This window comes from Diceros bicornis, chromosome 6, assembly GCF_020826845.1.
Source record: "Diceros bicornis minor isolate mBicDic1 chromosome 6, mDicBic1.mat.cur, whole genome shotgun sequence".
NCBI classification, from domain to species: domain Eukaryota; kingdom Metazoa; phylum Chordata; class Mammalia; order Perissodactyla; family Rhinocerotidae; genus Diceros; species Diceros bicornis.
Window position 1 is genome coordinate 88584351 of NC_080745.1, and position 21220 is coordinate 88605570.

Below are 21220 nucleotides of genomic sequence, written 5' to 3' on the forward strand. Positions count from 1 at the left end.
TTCCTTTGTTCATTCACTTATTTGTCTCTTCATTCAGTCTGTCAACAAAGCGCTATTGAGCACCTACCATGTACCAGATATTGTCTTAGGTGCTGGAGACACTAAGATGTTAAGAACTCTTATAGTGCTTCTTGTTGCTTTTAGAATTAGATTATTTTTATTCTTGGTTACAAAAATTTCCAAAGAGCAAACTGACTATATCACAAATAGAGCATTTCAGCTCTTAGTGTCTTACCTTGAAGCAGGCATGTTGCTGTGCTTTTGGTTTCATGTTATCAGAAAGTCCAAATTTAATTTAGCAAATAGAATTGGAGTTGTTTGGACTTCTATAGATATTTGAAAATAGGTAAATAGAATTAGCTCAATTATGGTAACTGCTGATAACTTTGAAAACTTTAGTTCAAGACTTGTAAAAGTTAAATAAAAATTTCAAGGCATGGAAATAAAGAATGATGATCAAAGTGCTGTCCTAATTGTGATTGTCAGATGGTGTAGAGTATTGAGAAATTAAATTGATGACCTACCTAGAAAATAAACTCAAATTGAGAAAAATCATGTTAGTAGATTTGTTCTAGTTTGTCTCTGAGGTGAGACTGAGGGAAAGCAAGGCTTAAGTTGTGGGATCTCACTGGTTCCTGCTGCTGCTTTCAGAGGGCTGAGAAAAGGGCCCCTGGAAGGAAAAACCGCAGTCATTAAGATAATCCTTTTTTATTACATTTCTCGTTTTCTTTGTTTTAGAAACATGCACAAGAGGTCATAAGGATTAGCGTGTGGGCCTGGTGTAGGGCTGACACACACCTGCTGTGTATGGCAGTGAAAGCCACATTCCCCTTGTTTGGTTTATGATGAACTCTGCTCATGCCTGGGACGCAGTAAAAGTCTGTAGTTGAAAATGAAGGTTGACATTTGCTGAAAGAAGGGCAGGTCTCGGCCATGATCAATTAAATACTATAATTTTGGAAAACTTAGGTTCTCTAGGTTTCAGATATGACCACACTTATTTGAGGGTAAATTCCATCTTTTCTGTAGCACTGAAGCTACATGGACGTGTCCACTAAAGATTTCTGTGTGGCTGGCTGGTGGCGGATAGATGATGTCAACACCGGTCCCTCCATATTCTTGGCAGACGGTTCACCCGACGCTTTGGAAGACTGTAGGAGGGATCTGGGAGCCAAGCAGGGCATTGCGGCCACCCTCTTCTTGAATGTAATTTTATACTGCAAGTGACAGACTGACTTGCATGGGGAACCATTTCTACATTTAATGAGCCACGTGACCTCAGGAAAGGCATTTGACTTCTCTGAGATTTGGTTTAATCACTTGTAAACCAAGAATAAAAATACCTAGCCTTGCTTAACCCTCAGGACCAAAACAGAAAATGTGTGTGAAAGCGCTTTGAAATTGTATAAAGCACCATGTAATACGAGGCAATTATGTTATTATTATTTGAATATAATGAGGCTTGTTGCCCAAAAGTTATTTGTTATATGCATGAGGAAGAACTGCAAATCCTAACGATGCTGCAGTGGATAATCTCATACATACAAATAACCTGAAATATCCCAAGGACCTACTGGCAGTTTCTTGTTTATTATTCCATTCTGATGTTTTACTAAAGCTACAGACATCTTTGAGTAATTTCTGCAACAGAATTAGATTTGTGTGTGTGTGCATGACCGTCTGTGCACATGTATATATATTTACTTTAGTACCACTCTTCATGGATTGATGAGGTCTTCATTGGAATTGGAGGTGGCAACATTTACATTTTCTTATTCTAAAATATGTCTTTTAAAACATGAAGTTGAGAGATCTCAATTATTGGATTATTGGGAAATGGCCATCTTATTACCAGGCAGACTATGTTTTGGGGAAGGCATTAACTTGGCTAACTTTCAGATTGGAATTGGTGTAATAGATCTGGTTGCTTTGTATTTACTCTACCTGTATGTCTCCTGCTTAAAATTAATACATATTGATAAGTAAAGGGTACTTGTAATATTATTGTCGTGTTCTAGAAATGATTTGAAGCTGCTTACAAAGATACTTAAAAGTAAGCAAAATAAACTTTGTTAAAAAAACAGGTGAGGAAGGTTGGTGAAGAGAAAATAAGGTAAGGAGCTCACATGGGGCAAGAGTAAGGAGATTATGTTTAATTCATTTATCTAGCCCGTCTTTTTTCCATTTGAACAAAATGTAGACAAAGATGCCAGTGGGGAGTCCTGGGGCCTCTCAGCACCCTGCAAGGTGATCCTAGCTTCTCACTGCTTATAAATGTGAATTAAATTAGCACAGTCCAGCCAACTCTTACCAAGTCTAGAAAGACTGCTATCTAAACTGGGGGGATTTGGGCCAGTAAACATTCCTCTATAAGTTTCTGATGAATGTTTTCAAGGAAAAGAAACTGGACTAAGAGACGCTCTTCCTGACATAACAGGTGGATGCCGTGGACGCTGGCTCAGGGTGGACCCCACTCATGCGAGTCTCCGCGGTCTCAGGAAACCAGGGGGTAGCCTCTCTGCTGATTGACGCAGGAGCAGACGTGAACGTGAAAGATAAAGACGGAAAGACTCCTCTAATGGTATGCTGTTCCTCAGAAAACAGCCTGGCTTTGTGTGTGGAATTAAGGTCAGAGCTGCTTCTATGATTACGCAATTCTTGTGCATTGAGCTGTGTATGAGCCCTGGGTTTCACTTGCCTTATATATTCCCTATTGGCCTGTTAATAAAGGGATGACAATGTCACTGTGATGTTTTTGTTGTCTTTTTACAACTATTCCTTTAAGGATTACCAACCCCAGTCCCCAGGGCCATTGTAGGATCAAAACAGATCTGTGAAAACAAAGAACGTGCTGCTTTCTGTCCTGGGCTGGCCCAGGATTTCTCATGTCATTTTAATGGGGAGAAAGGCAGACTCCATTTCCCTTCTCCTCGCAGTTGTCATCGCTGTAGAGCGAGAGGACACAGGCCTGTCCCGCAAAGCCCTCGTGGCTGGCCAGCTCTGACTGCGTGGCGGTGCTGCTGGAGGGCTGGGTGGACCTGCCACACCAGGCCCACCCCGCTGCTGCCTGTGCCCGCTGCGGGGAGGGGAGAGCTCACTCACACCCCCACTGATTTCTGTTTTTCAGGTGGCCGTGTTAAATAATCATGAAGAGTTAGTCCAGTTACTTCTTGACAAAGGGGCAGATGCAAGTGTAAAAAATGAGGTAAACAACTCCATCTTTACCTAAAATTCTGCCCTGGAGGAACAGAAAGAACATATGTATGATATAATTTTTGCTGTTTTCTCTTTTAGTTTGGCAAAGGCGTCCTAGAAATGGCCAGAGTTTTTGACAGACAGGTTGGGATGTTCTTTCTACCTTTCAAGGCTAATTTTGTAGTCCTTTAAAAAAAAATTCAACCCAAACCTTGGATTACATTCACCTGTTTTTGTTTATCTAGCATGTAGTCTCCTTATTAGAAGAAAGGGAAAAAAAGCAAATGCCGAAGAAGTCGTCTATCCGCTGACAAGGCACCGCTGACCTCCCAGAGCCAAGTGAAACAAAGCAAAACGTGACTGTTGAACTAGAGAGAGGAAATTCTGCCTCTTTGAGGGCTATATATTTGATTATTTATGTAGTTGAAGATTCACAGTGACTTTTGTAACACACAACTCTTCCCACTTGGAAATACATCTTTTTACCTAAGCACGTCGACTGCGGTGTCATCGTTGGGCGTCTGCAGAACGGGGATGTTTTCTTGCACTTGTGCCTTTTGGAGTTAGACATGAAACAAAATATTTATGTTCTGGAGCTGCACAAACATACATGGGTCTCCCACTTCCCGCTCCTGCCCCCCCGAGCTGTCCTCTGAGCCACTCCAGGCCCTTGTGGAAATTCTTTCCCTCATGTGTTTCCAATTATGTCCTCCCTCCCGACTTAAGGCCTTCCAGGCTGTGTTGTCAGGCTGGTGTGACGCTCCTCCTGAAAGCCCAGGGGGCCACGTGAAAAGTTTTCTCCTCAGCTGTTGGCCTCACATCAAAGCACAAGACACATATTTCAAGACTCCGATTCTGCTCTATTAGAGGTGTCTGGTGGAGGGTCAGTCTTTTCAGAACAGACCTGTCTGAGAATGTGTTTGCATGTACTTATGCCCTGACAATGCAAGACCCGGCCTGCTGGCATGTTGACGGCTTTGCCAACGAATAGTATATTAAATTTAGCCTTCAGACCAGAAAGGTTTTTGATGCTGATCACGCAGTTCGGAGACAAGTAGGAATTAACCGCAGCTAGTCTGCCGGTTGGGAGCTTAGACAGACGTGGGGGAGCTTTAACTCGCAGACACGCTTACAAGTCCGCAAAGTGAGCGAGCAGACCACATGCATTTTATGTCTCAGGAGACAAGCTGGTTAACTCGGCCCCATGAGAAGACCAGCTACAGAGGTCTGCACAGGAGTGGAATTTTCTCTGTAAGCAAAGACCGATTAAAAGGTAATTAAAGCACCAGAGCTTTGGGGGAAGGGCAAAGAGAAAAAGCACACAATCAATTTTATTGATGTTGACAATTCTCAGCTTTTTTTCCATCCAGTTTATAGAACATCCACTTTAGGAACTGGATTTGTGGGTCATAGATAGTCCTCTCCTTAGATATTTCATTAGTGTTTTACCTTTTGTACAAATGCATAGTCCTTTACATTTGCTAGATTAATTTTTTTAATCGCTCTAAAAATCAGAGCATAGTCACAACTTTCCAAAGCCCTTTCTTCCCCCATGATCAATGTCGACATTCCCCTTAATTTCACTTCTTGGTCTGTTGTCTCTCTCATATTCACCAGCCCCTCTGTGGGAGGAGGGTACTTCCCTTCTTGTGGACATCAGGCTTGGCCATATGATGGGGCTGACTTTGGTCAATGAAATGTGAGTGGAAATAGCTTCTCCTCTCTGAGCAGAAATTTTAAGAATCTCTGTCTCTCTTTCCTCTGCCTCAAGACCAGCCGTGATTCAGACGGAGGCTGCTCCATCAGCCCAGGGCCCCGAGAGGAGCCAAAGCTCACCCAGAATGGATATGATGTGTAAGAGATAAACCTTTCAGGTTGTAAGTTACTGAAATTTGAGTGGTTTGTTACTGCAGTATAACTTAGCCAAAAACGACTGCTTATCAGGGCCTAATATATATTTGTGAATTTAATTTTCTACAAATGACACTAGCATCCCTCAAATCCTATGGTTTCCAGTCTTACTTTATTCAGATTTTTAAAAACTCAGGAACGGATATTGAATATTATCAAACGTCTTTTTAGCATCTCTGGTAATCATAATATGGCATATTTCCCTACAGTCTATCAATTTGGTGACGTGGATTATTAGATTTTTAAATATTGCATCATCCTTATATTCCTAAAATAATCTCATTGGGTTACAGTGGACTGCTGGAGTCTATATACTCATGTGCTATGTGTATTTGCCTTTTATCTTCTTTTTTCCTTAATGAGATTAGATGGTGGTTTATCTTGTGTTTTAATTTTCCCAAAGAAGCAACCCAGCGTTTTATTAGTTTTAGTTTTTCCAATTAATTTGTACTTTTTTATTTCTACAAATTCATTCCTTCTGTTTTTCCCTAGGTTTATTTTTTTGTTTTTGTAATTTTTTATGTTGGATATTAAATTCATTTTTGTGTGTGTGTGTATTAATATGTGGATTTAGGGCTATGAATCGTCCCCTCAGTACTGTGTTTGTTAGTTGTATTCCTCTAGAAAGTTTTCTAAACTTTCCTGATAAAGATTTAATTGGGGGTACTTTTTAAATGCAAAGTTCTAGGCCCCATCTCAGACCCTCTGAATTGGAATAGTCAGGGTAGGACATGAGCAGTGGAGTTTAAGAAGCATCCCAGGTGAGTGCTTACAATTCAAGGAGACTGAGAACCAAAGCCAGAGTGTGCTGTTACAAATGGTTTCATTTGCTATTTGCTAGATAATCTGCAATTCATCTTTGACTCAAGGATCGCTACATTTCTAGGGCATGGAATTGTCTTTCTACTCTTCATACATTATAATCTTGAGAACTTGTAACATTTGGAATTTGTTTTACTTTGTGGCTTAATATACAAAATTATAGGTATATAATTTTTTTTTTCCAGAGACACTTTGAAAGGAGGTATATTATGTTTGAAGTATCTCATCTGATATATCAATTTGATCTACATTATTAACTATGTTTGAAGTCTTTTCTGTACTTCTGTACTTATTTTTTGCCTACTTGCTTTGTCATGGGTGGAGGGTGGTAAGAATAAAGACCCTTTGTTACTATTTTGTATATCTATTTTTCTTTGTATTTTCTGCAGTTCTTTATGAAGTTGGATGCAATTTTAAAAAAATTTGTAAATAGATTTCCATTATGCTCAGATTTTCCTCCTGGATGAGTCTGATGTGGATGTTTCTACACCTGCCTGCCTGCTTGCTTTTTGAATTTGTCTCCTCTGTAAATGAGGTGAATTTAAAAAAAATTATTTTGATAGGTTATGTATTCACGTTGTTCAAAAAAAGTATCAAGTCTCTCCCCCCAAAGTGTGTACATGAAAAGGTGTCTTCATCTCTCTGGCCCCATCATCTGACTGGTTCATGTGGATTGCTGCATGCATCCCCTGATCTCCCAGCTCACCAATCTTCTTAGTTTCTTATGTACTGTTCCAAAACGTCCTCATGCATCTGTAAGTGAATGAGAATATAGATACAAAAATGGGGGGCGGGGATCCTCCTGTAGAAAAATGTAACATTCTCAGTAATGAATGAGACACGTTTTTATATTTATCTGTATACCATTTATTGGATATAATATTCTTAACAATGGCTTTTTCTATGGAAATAGCAGGTTGTGTTACCTGTAGAACCCCAATATGAGAAATGTGTACAAATGTAACCGACTGTAACATAAAAAGGTATGTGAAAAAAATTAGCAAACCAAAGCATTATAAATGGATGAAGCACTAAAAAATTAATGTACTGGTTGAGGAGCTGTAACTTTGTACTGTGCTGAATAGCCTGTAGCCAAGTTTTACAGAGTTATACTTAACAGTTGCCGCACACATTCAAACAATGGACCTTCCCTACAACCTCCCAATTTGACCTGATAGAAGGCACGAGAGAACAATTAGCTCTGCCACTACTTGTCCTGCCTTGGACTCTTAGAGGATTTTTTGTCTTTCCAATTTGATATTTTTTTCTATTACCGCCCTACTTAAGTACCTGCTTATAGGCCATGAACATAGACATCATTCGACTTCTTTGTAAAACTAAAATGATTACACGATATTTATTCTTTTGTCTGGCTTTAAAACATGCTAAATTGAGGACTAAAGAATTATTTTATGGAAGGAGAATCACAGGGAGAACATAGGACATGTTTTTTGAAGATGATGCGGAAAATCCAAGTGGGTTACAGAGCAGTCAACCTGGAAGAGTGGAATGACATTGAGAATTCCTTTCATTGTGTTAAAGCTTCTGGCTATCACTATCCATTATTGAATATTATAATTTTATATGCAGTTTTCTTCTTCTAGTTTTTTCTCATGAAACAGGCTCTTAATGGCTGGATTATAAACTGCCATTGCTGTCTCAAAAGTGAAGAGGGGATTTTTTTTTTTTTTATGAAAAGCATGGAAATAGTTCATGCATGTGTACGTAAATGGCCCTGGAAGCACCCTCACTGCACAGAAATGGTTCTCAGCCTGGGGCTCACGAACCTTTCTTAGCCTGTTACTTGTATCACTATCAGAGTTTTCAAATAGGTTTAAAAGAAATAGATGTCAATAGGAACTGTAGGGTGAGTCGAGAATTTTGTGATCATAGATAAACTGATTTTCTGTGGCCAACTCCTTCTTCCAATTAGAATAAGTCTTTAGGTGGGGGAGGGGGTCGCTGTGGGGTGATGTGTCTGTGGGAGGGATCTGCTGGATTCAAGGCTGGTGGGGTAGATGGTGGGGTTGCTCCGTGCTGCAGCCCTGGAGAAGGTTGGGCTTTGGGTGTCCAAAGGGTGGACTTGTGGGGGCAGCCACACGCTGCAGCAATCACCACTTTGGCTGACCTGAAGTAGCTACAAATGTAGAGATTTGGCAGAGATTGGAGAGGCATCAGCCCTGAGTTTGGCTTGGGAAAGGGATCTGTGTCTGGGTGATAAGGAGAGGCAAATAGATGTATTAGCCTTGGCTGGCTGCATCCAGATGTTTATGGGCCTGCTCATGCGTCGCAGGGAGTTAACTGTGGCAGCCTAGGACTGGCCTCTGTCGTGGTGGGAAGGAGAAGAGATGGTAGCTACAACCTTCTCCACCAGCCAGCCATAGTGTGTGAAATCCACAGTCTGAGAGTCAATCCGGGGGTCAGCACTGGCACTGGGAGACTTCTGGGAGGGTTGGTGTAACATTCATCTGGGTCACTTGTGTTTGGCTGGGATTGTTTTGATAGCAGTGAGGAAAGATCTCCAGACCAAGTCTGCCCTAGGCTTCCTGCTCCCGGAACACCTAGGGGAGCCCTCCATAGCAGAAGTTTTAAATGAAATAAGCCTCATGAGGAAAGACCATAGAAGGGTCAGGTTGCAGGAGAAAGATCTGGCCGAGCTGCCCAGGCATCGCGCCCTTTCACTTGTCAGAGTCTCGTTGGCTCAGAGTGCTTAGTAAACATCAGTTGAGAAATGGCAGGAAGACGCTCGGGCATTCTAGCTGGCCCAGCACCAGGCTCTTTTTAGCACCATGGGAGATCACAGGCTCCTAAAGAACAGTCTGACACAGATCAGAGTTTTAGCTGTTTTTCTTTTAGGGGATACATTGATGTGTTGTATTGATTTTCCAGAGAACAATGGCCTGTGGTTTCAGCCTGAGAATTCCTAATAAAGTTAAAACGGCATAAAAATGTCCCCTCTGAGACTAGTCAGGAGTATTTATTCTCATGTAGTTTAATTTGTTGCTTTTGTGGTTTCTGTGATGTCATCCCACATGTGTAAGCTGGAAGTGTAACCTCTATGCATATTTTGACAATGGAAAATGTTATGCATTGTTTCTTTTGGTTGCTACACATCTGATTCCATGTGTCAGGAAAACAAACTCTTACAAAAAATTTCAGGAGATAGACTTTTAAATAGAATGCCTGGAAGATTAGCCATATACTTCCCGGTAAAGTGGGGTCATATAACCTACAATGCTAAGAGGATGAAGGAAGAAAAGTGCCCACCCTCAGGGCCTACTTTGTGTCTAGACACCTTGACTTGCTCAGTGATGGCCTTATAAACTCAAATCAACTCTATTATTCATGCCTATAGAATTTAAAAACATATTAAAAATAGACTGCCATTGAAATATAAGTATTGATTTTTGTTCCCATCTATGAGGATATAAAAAGGGGGAGGAATACCTCTCTCCCTGAAAAAACCTGGCTATTGGTTCCTTTCCTAAGTTATATTAAAATGGAAGTTATTGCTAAGTATGCTTCATCTGATAAATACTGCACCTTGGAAGTATTGTTCCTTTAATAATGTTATCTGTGTATTGTAAGGGGATAGTAGGTTTAAATACGTTCTTATCCAGAAATAAATGGCATGGCTCTATAAAAGCAGTTAGTACTGTAGAGATAAGAATGTGTCATCAGCCACAGCCCCTAAGTGGCCATTGATGACGTGGTATAAGATCACAGCGTTAACCTCCTTTACTATCAAACTATCCCTGGTTCTCTGAAACAGAAGCACAGGAATTATAACTAAGGACAGACACACACAGTCAGTTCACATCCTCTCCCCACAATCGGACGAGGGGCGAAAATGCCAGGTCTAAGGATTTGGGCATCTATAAGGACAATACCCACATAATGCACCATAAAAATTCTGTAAACTTTTCAATAGTATATGTTTTGGCCTTAATACAATTATATAATATCGATTACGGTAATTCTGTATGTACTCATCAGCAGTAATATTTTCTACCATGGCTTTACATTTTTAAGACATTAATAATTGTCTAATAAACAGATGCATGCTATAAGAGTTGGAATGTATTAGAGCTGGGTTCCCTTTTGTGTGTGTGTGTGTTATGATGTGGTTTTATTTAGTTTATCCACAATCATGAATACTATGTTGCCTAGACACCGTGGGGAACACAGGGAGGGTTAAATGCAGTCTTGTTTTCTGGAAGGCAAACCAAGATTCTTGGTACATTTTGTCTTTCTGCTTCAAGGCATAGAAAAACCATTGAAATGACCCCAGATGAAGTCTTTATCATAAAACACTCAGAGTGAATTATGGAACTCTTGTCAATTGCCTTCTAATGTGAAAACTAGTCACATACGACCCCACTAGAAGACAGAGGCATAATGGCATTTTACCTTGTCTGAGTATTTTTGTAATTTTCATGACATTAGATAAAGGCGTCTTCAAGATCTCATGAAAATGGCTTCCCAGACAGACATTTGAAGAGTAAAAGGTTGAAAGGGCTGCTGCCCAAGACTGCATTTCATGAATATTTAGGATCAGGAAATTGATTTCCTCATCACATTCTGTGATGCTCAACAGGTAGGTTGCAAGTGTTTAAGAAATAGATTCACTTTATGCTAAAAACATCTTTTAAAGGTTCCTGCAGCCAAGCTGGGAAAATAGGATGCCCCAAAGAGAACTTACTAGTAACTCAAGGGTCTTTGTCCAGTATCTACCAATAAGGATAGCAGACATAGCCTATACCAACGAACACAGCATTCCATTTGGTTGTAGTTTTTGCAAGCATAGGGCTTCTGCCTAATTTTTAATAAGTTGAACCTTGCAATAAAAGGAGATTTTTATCTACAGCATTGATTCACTAGATCTGGTTACTGGTTCACATCTGAAAATAGTTATGGTCCCATGGAAAGCCTCATCTATCTGTCTGAACACAGAATCATTGTATTACAGCAGAGAAGACAAGGTGGTAATTTGCTGAGCTCCAAACAGTACGGGGAGGTGGAGGGTTGCAGTCCCCGGGCAGTGGCTTTCTTACAGAAACACCACCTTTCCCAACCCAAATAAAGTGCTAATGCCAGCACTATCTAAAGGGCAGCCAGGAAAAGAAGTTCTTGGTGTTTCTATAAAGCAGACTTCTTTGCCTGCTGGCCAAATCTGCCCGTGGCCTGTGAGCCTCAAGGTCAAGTTTCTGCCTGGCCTTGTCTTCCAGCCTCTATCCTGGTGTGGTCACACCTTAAAATTCCTTTCTGCAACCCCAGGTTTGTTTTTTTTGAGCCTGGCCAGGAGCCAGATCCTTCCCTGCTATCCCGGAGCTTCAAGGTGTAGCCTCTGGTGGGCCAGCCTGTCAGCTGTGACAGGGGCCAGGGTCTCTCGGAAAGCCAAGCACAGCCTGGGCCTGAAGCCTCTGGCTCTGGGGTTCCAGAAAATCACTCGAGGTTCTACCTGGGGTCTGCTGAGCTGTGTTTGGTACCATAACCACAGCCTTGGGTAGCTGGGGAACTGCTCTCCAATAAAGCCTCCATCCAAAAGTAAACAACCTGTCCAGAATCCCATAAAGCACGGTATTTCAAGTTCACAACTATTAAAAGCACAAGAAGCCTTCCTTCCGTGGAAAACTCAGTGATGGTAAAAATGCCTACTACAGTGCACTGCACGGTAATGAGCATTTGGCATAAATTAATAATTTACAAGTACCTGAGCAAGTATACAGAGCACCATAGCACAGCACAGCACCGATGGCAGTAGCTCAAAGTTCTTAAAATAATGGTGTTTGAAACATTAAAAAAAAAAATTCTAAAAGTTGGTACAAAAAATAACTCCAACTGGAGTTGCAAGATAGTGCAAACTTCTGTCTTCACTGTTGAAAAAAGGTGTCGGCTTGCTTCTCACTTAATATAGGTGGTGTGGGCGGGTCTGGGCACCTGGTGTGGATGTTTAGGAGCGGGTCTGCATCAAGAGCAATTGAGAGAGGAGAAAAGAAAATTGTAGTTAGAGGCCCTGAAAGCGATTTCTGCAGATACAGATACGGACGTCTGGGTTGGAGATGTCTTTTCCTGCACTCTGATGCGCTTCCAGACTCAGATCCCACCTTCCCCTCCGCCCCATGCTGGGGGCTGGAGATCACAAAGGGGAACTGGCTCAGGGCTACAGGATTTCCAGCAGTTCGACAGACGACCACTAGAGGAGCCCTTTCCAAAGCTGCACCTCCCATCCACAGGTTGACTCTAGAACAGCGCCATTCCATAGAAGGATGTGAGCCACATACCTAACTTTGTATTTTCTAGTAGCCACATGAAAAAAGTAAAAAACAGATGAAATTAATTTTAGTAATAAATTTCATTTAACCCAGTACATCCAGAGTACTAGTATTTCTATATATAATCAACATAAAAATTATTAATGAGATAGTTGACATTTTGGGCGTACTAAGTCTTCAAAATCCACAGTATATTTGCGCTTACAGCATATCTCACTTTTTAGCGGCCACCTTGTGCTGTGGCTACTGTATTAGCACAGTTCCGGGGAGCAAAGCTGGGCATGTGGGAGCCCTCAGAAGTGAAGGTGTGGGGCATCCTTCTCCTTCCAGGACAAGACCAAAACCGGCTTGTGCTGGTGTCAGCCCCTGGCAGAGGTGAGCCCACTGCTCGAGGGCATTCACAAAGAGGGCCTTCTCTTCCTCATGGCCATGTGAAATGGTGCTTTTTCTTTTGAACAAGAAAAGTAACTTCAAGATCAGGATACAAACCACAATGAAATAATTAGAATGCTCTGCAATTTTTCTGCATCTATGCAGTCAGGAATTAAACCACTATCCTGACCTTTTGACTGGCGTTATCTCTGAGATTTATTAGGCAGCTATCTCTTTCACAGGCCAAACATTTTTCCCAAAAGCTGTAACGAAATCACTAATGTGTGCCTTCCCGTTCAGAGAGGCTGAATTACTGAACCCAGAGCCTGGCCAACACACTACCTTTGGTTCTTTCGAGCACATAAAACAAGATTCCTGCCAAGGGGGTATGCGTGTCAGAGGGGTGTTTTGGCTGAGGGCTTAACCCATCTGTGTGCTGGTAAATGTTTACCCACGGCGGGGAAGGAAGAGGGCCTGATTCGTAGCATATGCTTATTCCATGGTGTAAATACTCAGGCTACCAACATGATGTGGTTGAGCACGGAAGAGAGGCGCAGGAGCCACAAGCAGATGGTATTTCCACCATACAGAAATAATAGGTGTAATCTCAAAAGTGTAGATAACAGTAAAACGTAGTTAACAAAAAAGAGAAGTGAGGAGTTTTGAGCATTTATTACGTTTGTTTTTAATATAATTTATATCACTGTAAGTTTATATAATTTAATTTTTAATAGTGGCTAGGTTTAACACCAAGCTTGCAAAAATTCCTGGAAATTTAATAGCTCTTGAAAACCAGTGTGGGCTGGCTCCAGCACACCACCGGGTCAACCTCCCTGCATCAGTTCAGATTCAGGACTCTGCCTTCCTCCTCCTCTGCGGGACAGTGTAAGAATGACCACAGCTGGAGAAACGTCTTTAGAGGCAATTCCTCTTGTTAGCAGGATAGAGACGCTCCCAGCTACACAGGTCTCCTACCACCTAGCACCTTCTTTAGCCTAGCTCCTTACGTTGCCCTTGTTTCATCTGTGATCCTCCAACCCCACCTCAATTCTCAGGACCCCAGGGACTGGGCAGAGCCTATCAAGCGCTAAGTGAGATTTTTTCGAGGTATGTGTCTGGCCTTCATAAAATCACACCACTTGGTATCTTTTCTTCTTTGTCTCTTTGGAGGACACGGCCTGGCCCGTATCAACAGCCACAGCTTTCTGAGGCACACGGTCTAGTTCCACTTGATTTGATCTCTTGGGTACACTGGGGCCATTGCTAAGAGGCACGCGGTGATACTTGTGATTATAAGCTCACAACGGCCTCCTGGTTATTGTTACATCTGCCCTTGCATCCATTTTATATTGTTCCCAGGGGTGGGGAGCGCAGGAACCATGGCCTAGACCACCCCCTGCCTGTCCTAACATGGCTTGAAGAGCATGGCTTAGTGCAGCTGCCCCACACAGGTCAGGGGAGAAAGAGATGGGCATAGCTGCGTCACACCAACCTGATGGGCGCCAGGTGGAGCCCGGACTCCTGCTGTCCCAGGGTCCTGGTGGCAGCATTGGTGAGCCGGGCCATCTTGCTCAAAGGATCTGCAGGCAGAGGCTTCTGAGGAGGGTTTGGCTTACGAGTTCCCTGCAATAAACCACAAGATCATGTATGATCACCCTCTCTGTGAACTGTGACAAGACACTGACCTCAGGAGCCGTCAGAGTCCCCTGAAAAGCGGGATGTGGAGAACCCAGTCAGTTGCTGTGTGGCACAGGTTTCATTTCCTGAATAAACTTTCTGGATACCATCCTCTCCCCATACAAGTGGCGGTGATGGTGAGGGGTTGACCTTTGTTAATCTTCTTAACAAAATTTTCTCTAACTTTTAAGAGATTTATCCACAGCCTCGTATAGTTACAAACACTCAAATGAGGGCCTTCAGATGCCATGCTGTTCACAGGCCTTGGGAGTACAGTTGATGCTGGTGTTTCTGGGCCAATGCTACCCAGCGGATGTACACTATCCTGTGTCTTTAGGCTTCTCTTCAATTTGTAAAGGCCTAAAATGAGAAGCTGGTGAAAATCTTTTCAAACATCACATTCATTTCTTCATATTTTCCAGAATCATATAACAGAACTCATTCAACTGTGGAGGACCTAGCTAATGAGGATGATCATCCTTCATCAGGGTAGGGTCAGTATACCAAATGTCGATCCAGATTGCTCAATGAAATGCACTAAAGTTCTTCTACCAAAATACTTTCTAATAATTAGGTCGAAGAATCACAAACTCACCTGGGAAATGATGCCCAGAAGGAAAACCCAAGACACAGTGGTTGAGAGACAGGTATAGCTCTGCAAGGAGCTAATGGAGGAGGTGCTGTGTTGACCAGAGACCAGCCAGGGAGTCAGTAATAGAAGAGCATGAAGGGCAGAGCATGAACTTCAGATGAAACCAAGAAAATAACTCCCAAGACCAACTCTCTGGGTTTTATCCAAAGACCAACACTTTGGGACTTGTGCAAGTCACTTGACCTCTCTGAACCTCAATTTCTCCTGTAAAATGGGAGAAAACAGGACTTATCTCATAGCTTGTTATGGGAACTAAATAAAATAATGCATAGGAAGATCCCAGAATATAGATAATTATTAAAAATATCAGCATTCCCTCATGCCACAAATTTTAAAATGCTTAATGGAAATACGAGAAAAACAACAGAAACAGTATAACAGCAAAACCACAAGTCAGTTGTTTTCATGGGACCCCTCCCTTGGCTACTCATGAGATGGGGGTGGGGTGGGTCCATGGGTTCACTGGAGCTGGGATGGGAAGTAAGTGTTGACAGCCCTCTCCTCTTGGGCCCAGGGTGAATACGGGTGCCAAGACACCTCCTACTCTGGTCCTTGGAACCGAGAAGCACTCACGAATGCACGGAAAGTCTGCAGGAAATGTTGCTAGAACCTCAAGGGAGACAGGACATCCTAATAAGCAAATGATCTAATTCATTGTCACAGGACTCAGTATTCCATACATCCAGGAACACACGGGATGATTTTAAAACACTTGAGTTGAATTTCTCACAGTACTTATCCCACTAAAATTACATTTCCTCAGCAATCGGAGCTCAGTTGAAAGAGTACAACAACATTATCACCATTTAACATATCTTTGTAAAGCAAAGGAAGCTACCACAGAAGTTTGTAAACCAGAGCTGTATGGAAAATATGCCAAGTTGGAACAATGGGCAAATTGGAATAAGAAAGAGCCACTGAAGAGGGACGGGCTTAAAAGTGACATTTCTGCATCAGTTCTCATTTAAGGAAACATTAACCGGCTGTAGAATATAGAATAGAGCAAATTCCTTAACTAGGAATAACGGCTATAGAATGTGCCTAAGAGCGTGAGTCCTAAAGTCAGCCTGTTTGCATATTCAACCAGGCTCTGCACTTACTAGCTCTGTGAGTCAATAAACGTTAGTTATTTAACTTCTTTGTGTTGTAGAGAGGAGATGATAATAGAGCCTTCTTCATGGGGTTGATGTGAGGATTAAGTGAGCTATTACCTGTAAATCTCTTTACCTGAGTAAAGCTGTTAGCACAGAGCCTGGCACAGTGTCCACTGAGTGTTAGCTGCTCTACTACAGCTCTTATTGATGGAGTGAAATTACCAGCTAAAAGCACCGTAACCCTACCAACAAATTCTGGGTAATAAACTATGGCAATAAATCAAACTGCGTGTCCTATAAGGTGGCAGAAGACTATGAGCAAGATATGAGTGTGTAATGTAAAAATGAATGCATGGACCCATAAAATTGAAAGGCTTTGAGGATTAAATAATTCATCACTAAATGATAGCATTTTTGCTGCTAAGTATGAATAAGTATCTAGTCTTGACAATAAAGATAATGTCAGGTTTTTATTGCACTGCTGGAGAAAAAGTGAGATATATGTTACAATGTATCTCAATACATTTGAATTTATCACGGAAATTTAGGAGATAATTAGGTTGGCCATTCATTCTGGTTTGCCTGGGACATTCCCAATTTATGTTTATGGCCCTGTTTAATTATTAATGACACTCTCTTAGATGTGTCTTGGTTTAGAGGATAAATTATATGGTCACCATAGTGATAAAAGCCCAAACAGTTGAGATGTCGATTGAAAGTTCTGACTTCAAACCCAGGGATCAGCCAAGGTGCCATTCTGCTTCCTCCTGCCATGCCCAGGACATGCTTTTGATGGAAACATGAAACAGGTCACACGCACAGATGCCGCCTAGGTGAGATGCCAGCTTCCCACCAGGCCTATAACTGGGACAAAATAGCACAGTGGAGTTCGTGCAAGCCGACGCATCCTCACGTCTCAGATATCAGGCAGATGGAGATGTGGAACCCATGAAACATTTGGGAAGAAGCACTAGCTGCACCTGCTTCGACCTTGGAGGAAGGGGTGGAATTTCCACACTCCCTTTTAGGCACTGCTTCTCATGCTGCCTTTGCAAAACCTGAAGCAGGGCTTGCCCAGAGAAGGCCAGTCCAGCCTGGCCACAAAGAGTCACTCGAAGGGAGCCAAGCAATGACTGTAGGTCAGGATGTTCACACTCAATAAATATTCCCTTAGACCTATTTTCATTTTAAACAAGGAAATGAGGAATTCAGACCCCCGTGTTTCTCCCTTTTAGATACTGGAGAAAAACTGAGATATGCTATTAAATAGCGTTGTCCCATTTCCCCATTTTCTGCTCAGGTTCTAGCCATAACCACATATTTCAAATTTTTTAGAGGGTTGGGAACAAAGTTTTCAATCCAAATATAGCTTTTTGCCTTGACCATCATCACAAAGAATTCTCAACTGTTATCTCCTTCTGCAATGATAAGCCAGAGTAAATGCATCCTGCTTATCTGGAGAGATCTCTGCAGGAAGACCGGATGTTATCGCAGGAAAATGCCAGAGATGCCACAGAGATCCCCGACAGGCTCCCACAGGGCCAGGGCAGCACAAACACCACCACTATCCATCCTCAGCCTGTCTCGGGCCGTGAGGAATACACACTGAGAGATAACACCAAGGACAACTGGTTCTCAGGGAAAGGCCTCAATTCCTTTTTATTCTTTATTCAGCAAAAGCAGGAGTCTTAACAAATCTGCTCTCTTAAAAGGACACTCTTGGGGCCGGCCCTGTGGCTTAGCGGTTAAGTGCGCGCGCTCCCCTGCTGGCGGCCTGGGTTCGGATCCCGGGCATGCACCGATGCACCGCTTCTCCGGCCATGCTGGGGCCGCGTCCCACATGCAGCGACTGGAAGGATGTGCAACTATGGCATACAACTATCTACTGGGGCTTTGGGGGAAAAAATAAATAAATAAAAAATTTAAAAAAAAAAAAAAAAAAAAAAAAAAAAAAAAAAAAGGACACTCTTTTACCTATCTGTAAGATGACCCTGGCCCCTTCTTTCTGAAACTACCCGAAAACAGTAAAGAAAATATACAAAAATGAGCAAAACTCCATCTTTGAGGAAACCTTATTCCCAAAGGAATATATGCAAACGGATGCAAAGTGTCCCTCAGGCTAGGGTGAGGAAAGACCATGAGAAAGGACGCCAGCCGTGGCCAACGTGGCGGAGGACAGAGGGGAAAACCAGCCACCCCTGCTTGGGACGGGAGCAAGGAATGAGCAGATACCATGGTGTGTCAGGCTGAATGAGCAGCAGTGCAGATGGGCCCAGCCCTCTGTGCAAGCCTGGAGCAGGGTCTGTGCTGAAAGCAGGGAAGGCCAATCCACCGACATTCCTCAGAGCCCTCCGTCCCAGGGTCCCCCGAGAGGCGAGTGGACTGCGTGGAGCTGGCTCTGAGCACTGGCCTGGCCTTTCCCCCGATTGTCCTGCTACTGGTTTTCCAGGAAGAACTCCTCCCTCTTTAAAGAGGAGTTAGACACACTAAACAAAATTAAAAGAAAGAGGAAGGAAGGGACCCTGATAAACAAAAGGCAAACTAAGAACCTACCCTGCAAAATGTATACATAAGGAAATGAAAAGGGAGCTGGCAAAACTCAAGAGAAAAGGGGAAGAAAAAAATAAAAGAATGATGAAAACCAAGGACCAAGACAGTACTGAACACAGGGCTGTGGGGTTCCTACTTGACAGAAATGAGCAATAGCTCAAGGGGGTTAGACAGTAAATGAGAGAACAGACCACAGACAGAAACGACCACAGACAAAAATGATACAACACATCCATAAATGGTGTCACTGAGCAAACAGTAAAGACAGAAAAGATACCGAGATTTACATTGTAACAACTTTTCTGAAATAGAGTCAAATCTATGGATAGAAAGGGCACACTGTTTGCCTGGGGGAGATGGCAAACATCTCCTCATCAGTGTTAAGGAAGGAACAACCTATGAAAGCCACTGGACTTCAAGGATATGGAATCATGTCACTTACAAGGAAAAAAGAAAGAAGCCGGCTTCTGATTTCTCCAGATCAGAGAGAGGAAGCACGTGCACAAGAGTTTCGGGGAAAGAAAGTGTGATCCATCAATTTTATACCCAAACTGTCACTGAAAAATTGAAGCAACAGCCAAATGTCTTTGAACATGCAAACATTCAGGGAATATACTTTTCAAGAGCTCTTCTGGAAGAAATTACAACGGAATGGACTTCAGTCAGCCAGAAAAGGAATGGAACGGTGGCAAAAAGACTGTCAATGAGCACTGAATCCTTTCAATGTAGACCTAAGGCTAACAAAATTGTGGGAATTATGGCTATAGAACAGAATGTAAACGTTACAAGCCGTAATAATGTAGACACTATAGAACTAACCGAAGTCGGGAGGTGGGTCTTCCATTTCCAGTAATATGGCATGCTGCGTCATTTTGACCTACCCTCTCTGTAAAACCACTAAAACTGTTGGATAAAATATATTTAATTTTTTTTCTTAAAAGCATCAATGAGCTACAAGATAGTGAGATGTTATCTGGCCAACATTTAAGTGCAGGAGGAAGCCCAGAGAGGTAAGTAGTAGACTGAAGCTGCAGGCAATTGCCAAATTAGGGAAACCTGGGTTTTGGTTTTGATACCCTTTCACCGCAAGGGATACAGGAGTCAAAGGTCAACACCAGCCCAAGTTTAACAGGAGACCATTCTTTTCCTGACCTCTCCCCAATAAAGCTGGGCTCTGCAAAGGACGATACCTCAGGTAAGAATGTTCTAGAAGTAAATCCATGCTGCTGCCTATCTCTAAGAGACTGTAAGGAGAGTCCCGTGGGTGCTGGGCAGACCAAGGTAGGAAAATAAACCTCTAACCACAAATTGCCCTTGAGGAGCTGAAACTGAAATCACATCACCTGGGTGGCTCAATCAGCCCCAAGCCATTTCAGGGGCCTAAAACTGGTCCTGTCCCCGGGCACCTGGTGGAGGCAAAATGCATCCTCTCTGGAGGGCCACACCTTCATCCTAGACTTCAAAGAGCTCCCAGATAGTTTTCCAGGAAAATGAGCAGCTCACAGTGAAAAATACCCAAGCACACAAAGAAGTAAGGAATTGTGAGTGAAAAGCAATAGAAACGTCAGCAGTAACATACCCAAAGACTAGACTTTGGATTATCAGAACAAATTTTCTCACCATGTGGAAAGAAATAAAAGACAAGCTAGCATATTTGAATAGCAGCCAAAGAGAACTTATAGAGACAAAAAATAAAAGTAAAATATAGTTGAGTATAAGTACAAATTGTGTGACTCTAAGTATAGTTTGATACCATTTATGTAAATTGAACAACACAAAATACTATATATTATTCATGGATACATATTTATGTAAAAATATTTGAAAGGTTCTATAAAAAATAAACACCAAATTTATGACAGTGATTACATCTGGAGGGGGGCTGACATAGTCATAGTGACTATCTGTACTGTTTCGATTTTCCTTTTTTTTTTTAAAAAGGAGAATGTATGCATATTATATATCTGAAATCTAAATAGGCATATACATAGAAAAACAGAGATAACAATGGTAGTATAAATGTGGGTGAATTTTAGATTATTTTTACTTTTCTATATTTTAAGTATTTTAAAAATGAACAACAAAAAAAAGAAGAAAGAGTTTCAATCTTTGGGCCAAAGAGGAAAGCAAAAGAGAAAACACAAACTATTTTTAAAATATAAATACTATAAACACTACAGATTAGAGCCAATGAGCACAAGTAACGCAGTGTTTAGAGGGAAATTCCTAGACTCATATGCTTATATTAATATAGTATGAATAAAATAAGTATGAATAAAAATGAAATAAGGATCTAAGAAGTTAGAAAAACAAAATAAACTTAAAAAGAAAAAGGGAAATAGTAAGATAATAGCACAAAATAATAAGTTAGAAAAACAGAAAAATTAAGAACTCATTTAGCAAAGACTTATTACACACAGACATTCTAATAAGGTCAGATATTTTCATTTAACTGTCACCAAGTCCAGTGAGGGAGGTACCGTCTCACATTCATGGAGAGGCAATTAAAGTAACTCTTCCACAATCAAACGGTAGAAAAAAGACAGTCACATAAAACCTCGAGCTGGTTCTTTGGGGGTGAGATGGAGTTGAGAAGAAACCAGATAAATCTGATAAAGAAGACACAGGCTAGTCAAGGGCAAATTAGGACACAAATACAACAAATGGTGCTG

General features: G+C 41.8%; 2 protein-coding genes across 2 annotated transcripts in view; one reads left to right on the forward strand and one right to left on the reverse strand.

The window, feature by feature from the left end:
* The window catches only part of FANK1 (fibronectin type III and ankyrin repeat domains 1), a 99908-nt gene extending 93842 nt beyond the window's left edge, over window positions 1-6066 (forward strand). The window contains exons 8-11 of the mRNA XM_058544271.1: window positions 2438-2581; window positions 3128-3205; window positions 3295-3339; window positions 3441-6066. Coding sequence (XP_058400254.1) covers window positions 2438-2581; window positions 3128-3205; window positions 3295-3339; window positions 3441-3506 — 333 coding nt within the window. The 3' untranslated portion in view covers window positions 3507-6066. The remainder of the gene's footprint in view (window positions 1-2437; window positions 2582-3127; window positions 3206-3294; window positions 3340-3440) is intronic.
* A 5757-nt stretch (window positions 6067-11823) lies between these two features.
* Window positions 11824-21220, reverse strand: part of ADAM12 (ADAM metallopeptidase domain 12) — a 130397-nt gene continuing 121000 nt past the window's right edge. The window contains exons 20-21 of the mRNA XM_058544398.1: window positions 14068-14198; window positions 11824-11893 (exon numbers count right to left, since the gene is read on the reverse strand). Of these exons, the coding sequence (XP_058400381.1) occupies window positions 11833-11893; window positions 14068-14198 (192 nt within the window). The 3' untranslated portion in view covers window positions 11824-11832. The remainder of the gene's footprint in view (window positions 11894-14067; window positions 14199-21220) is intronic.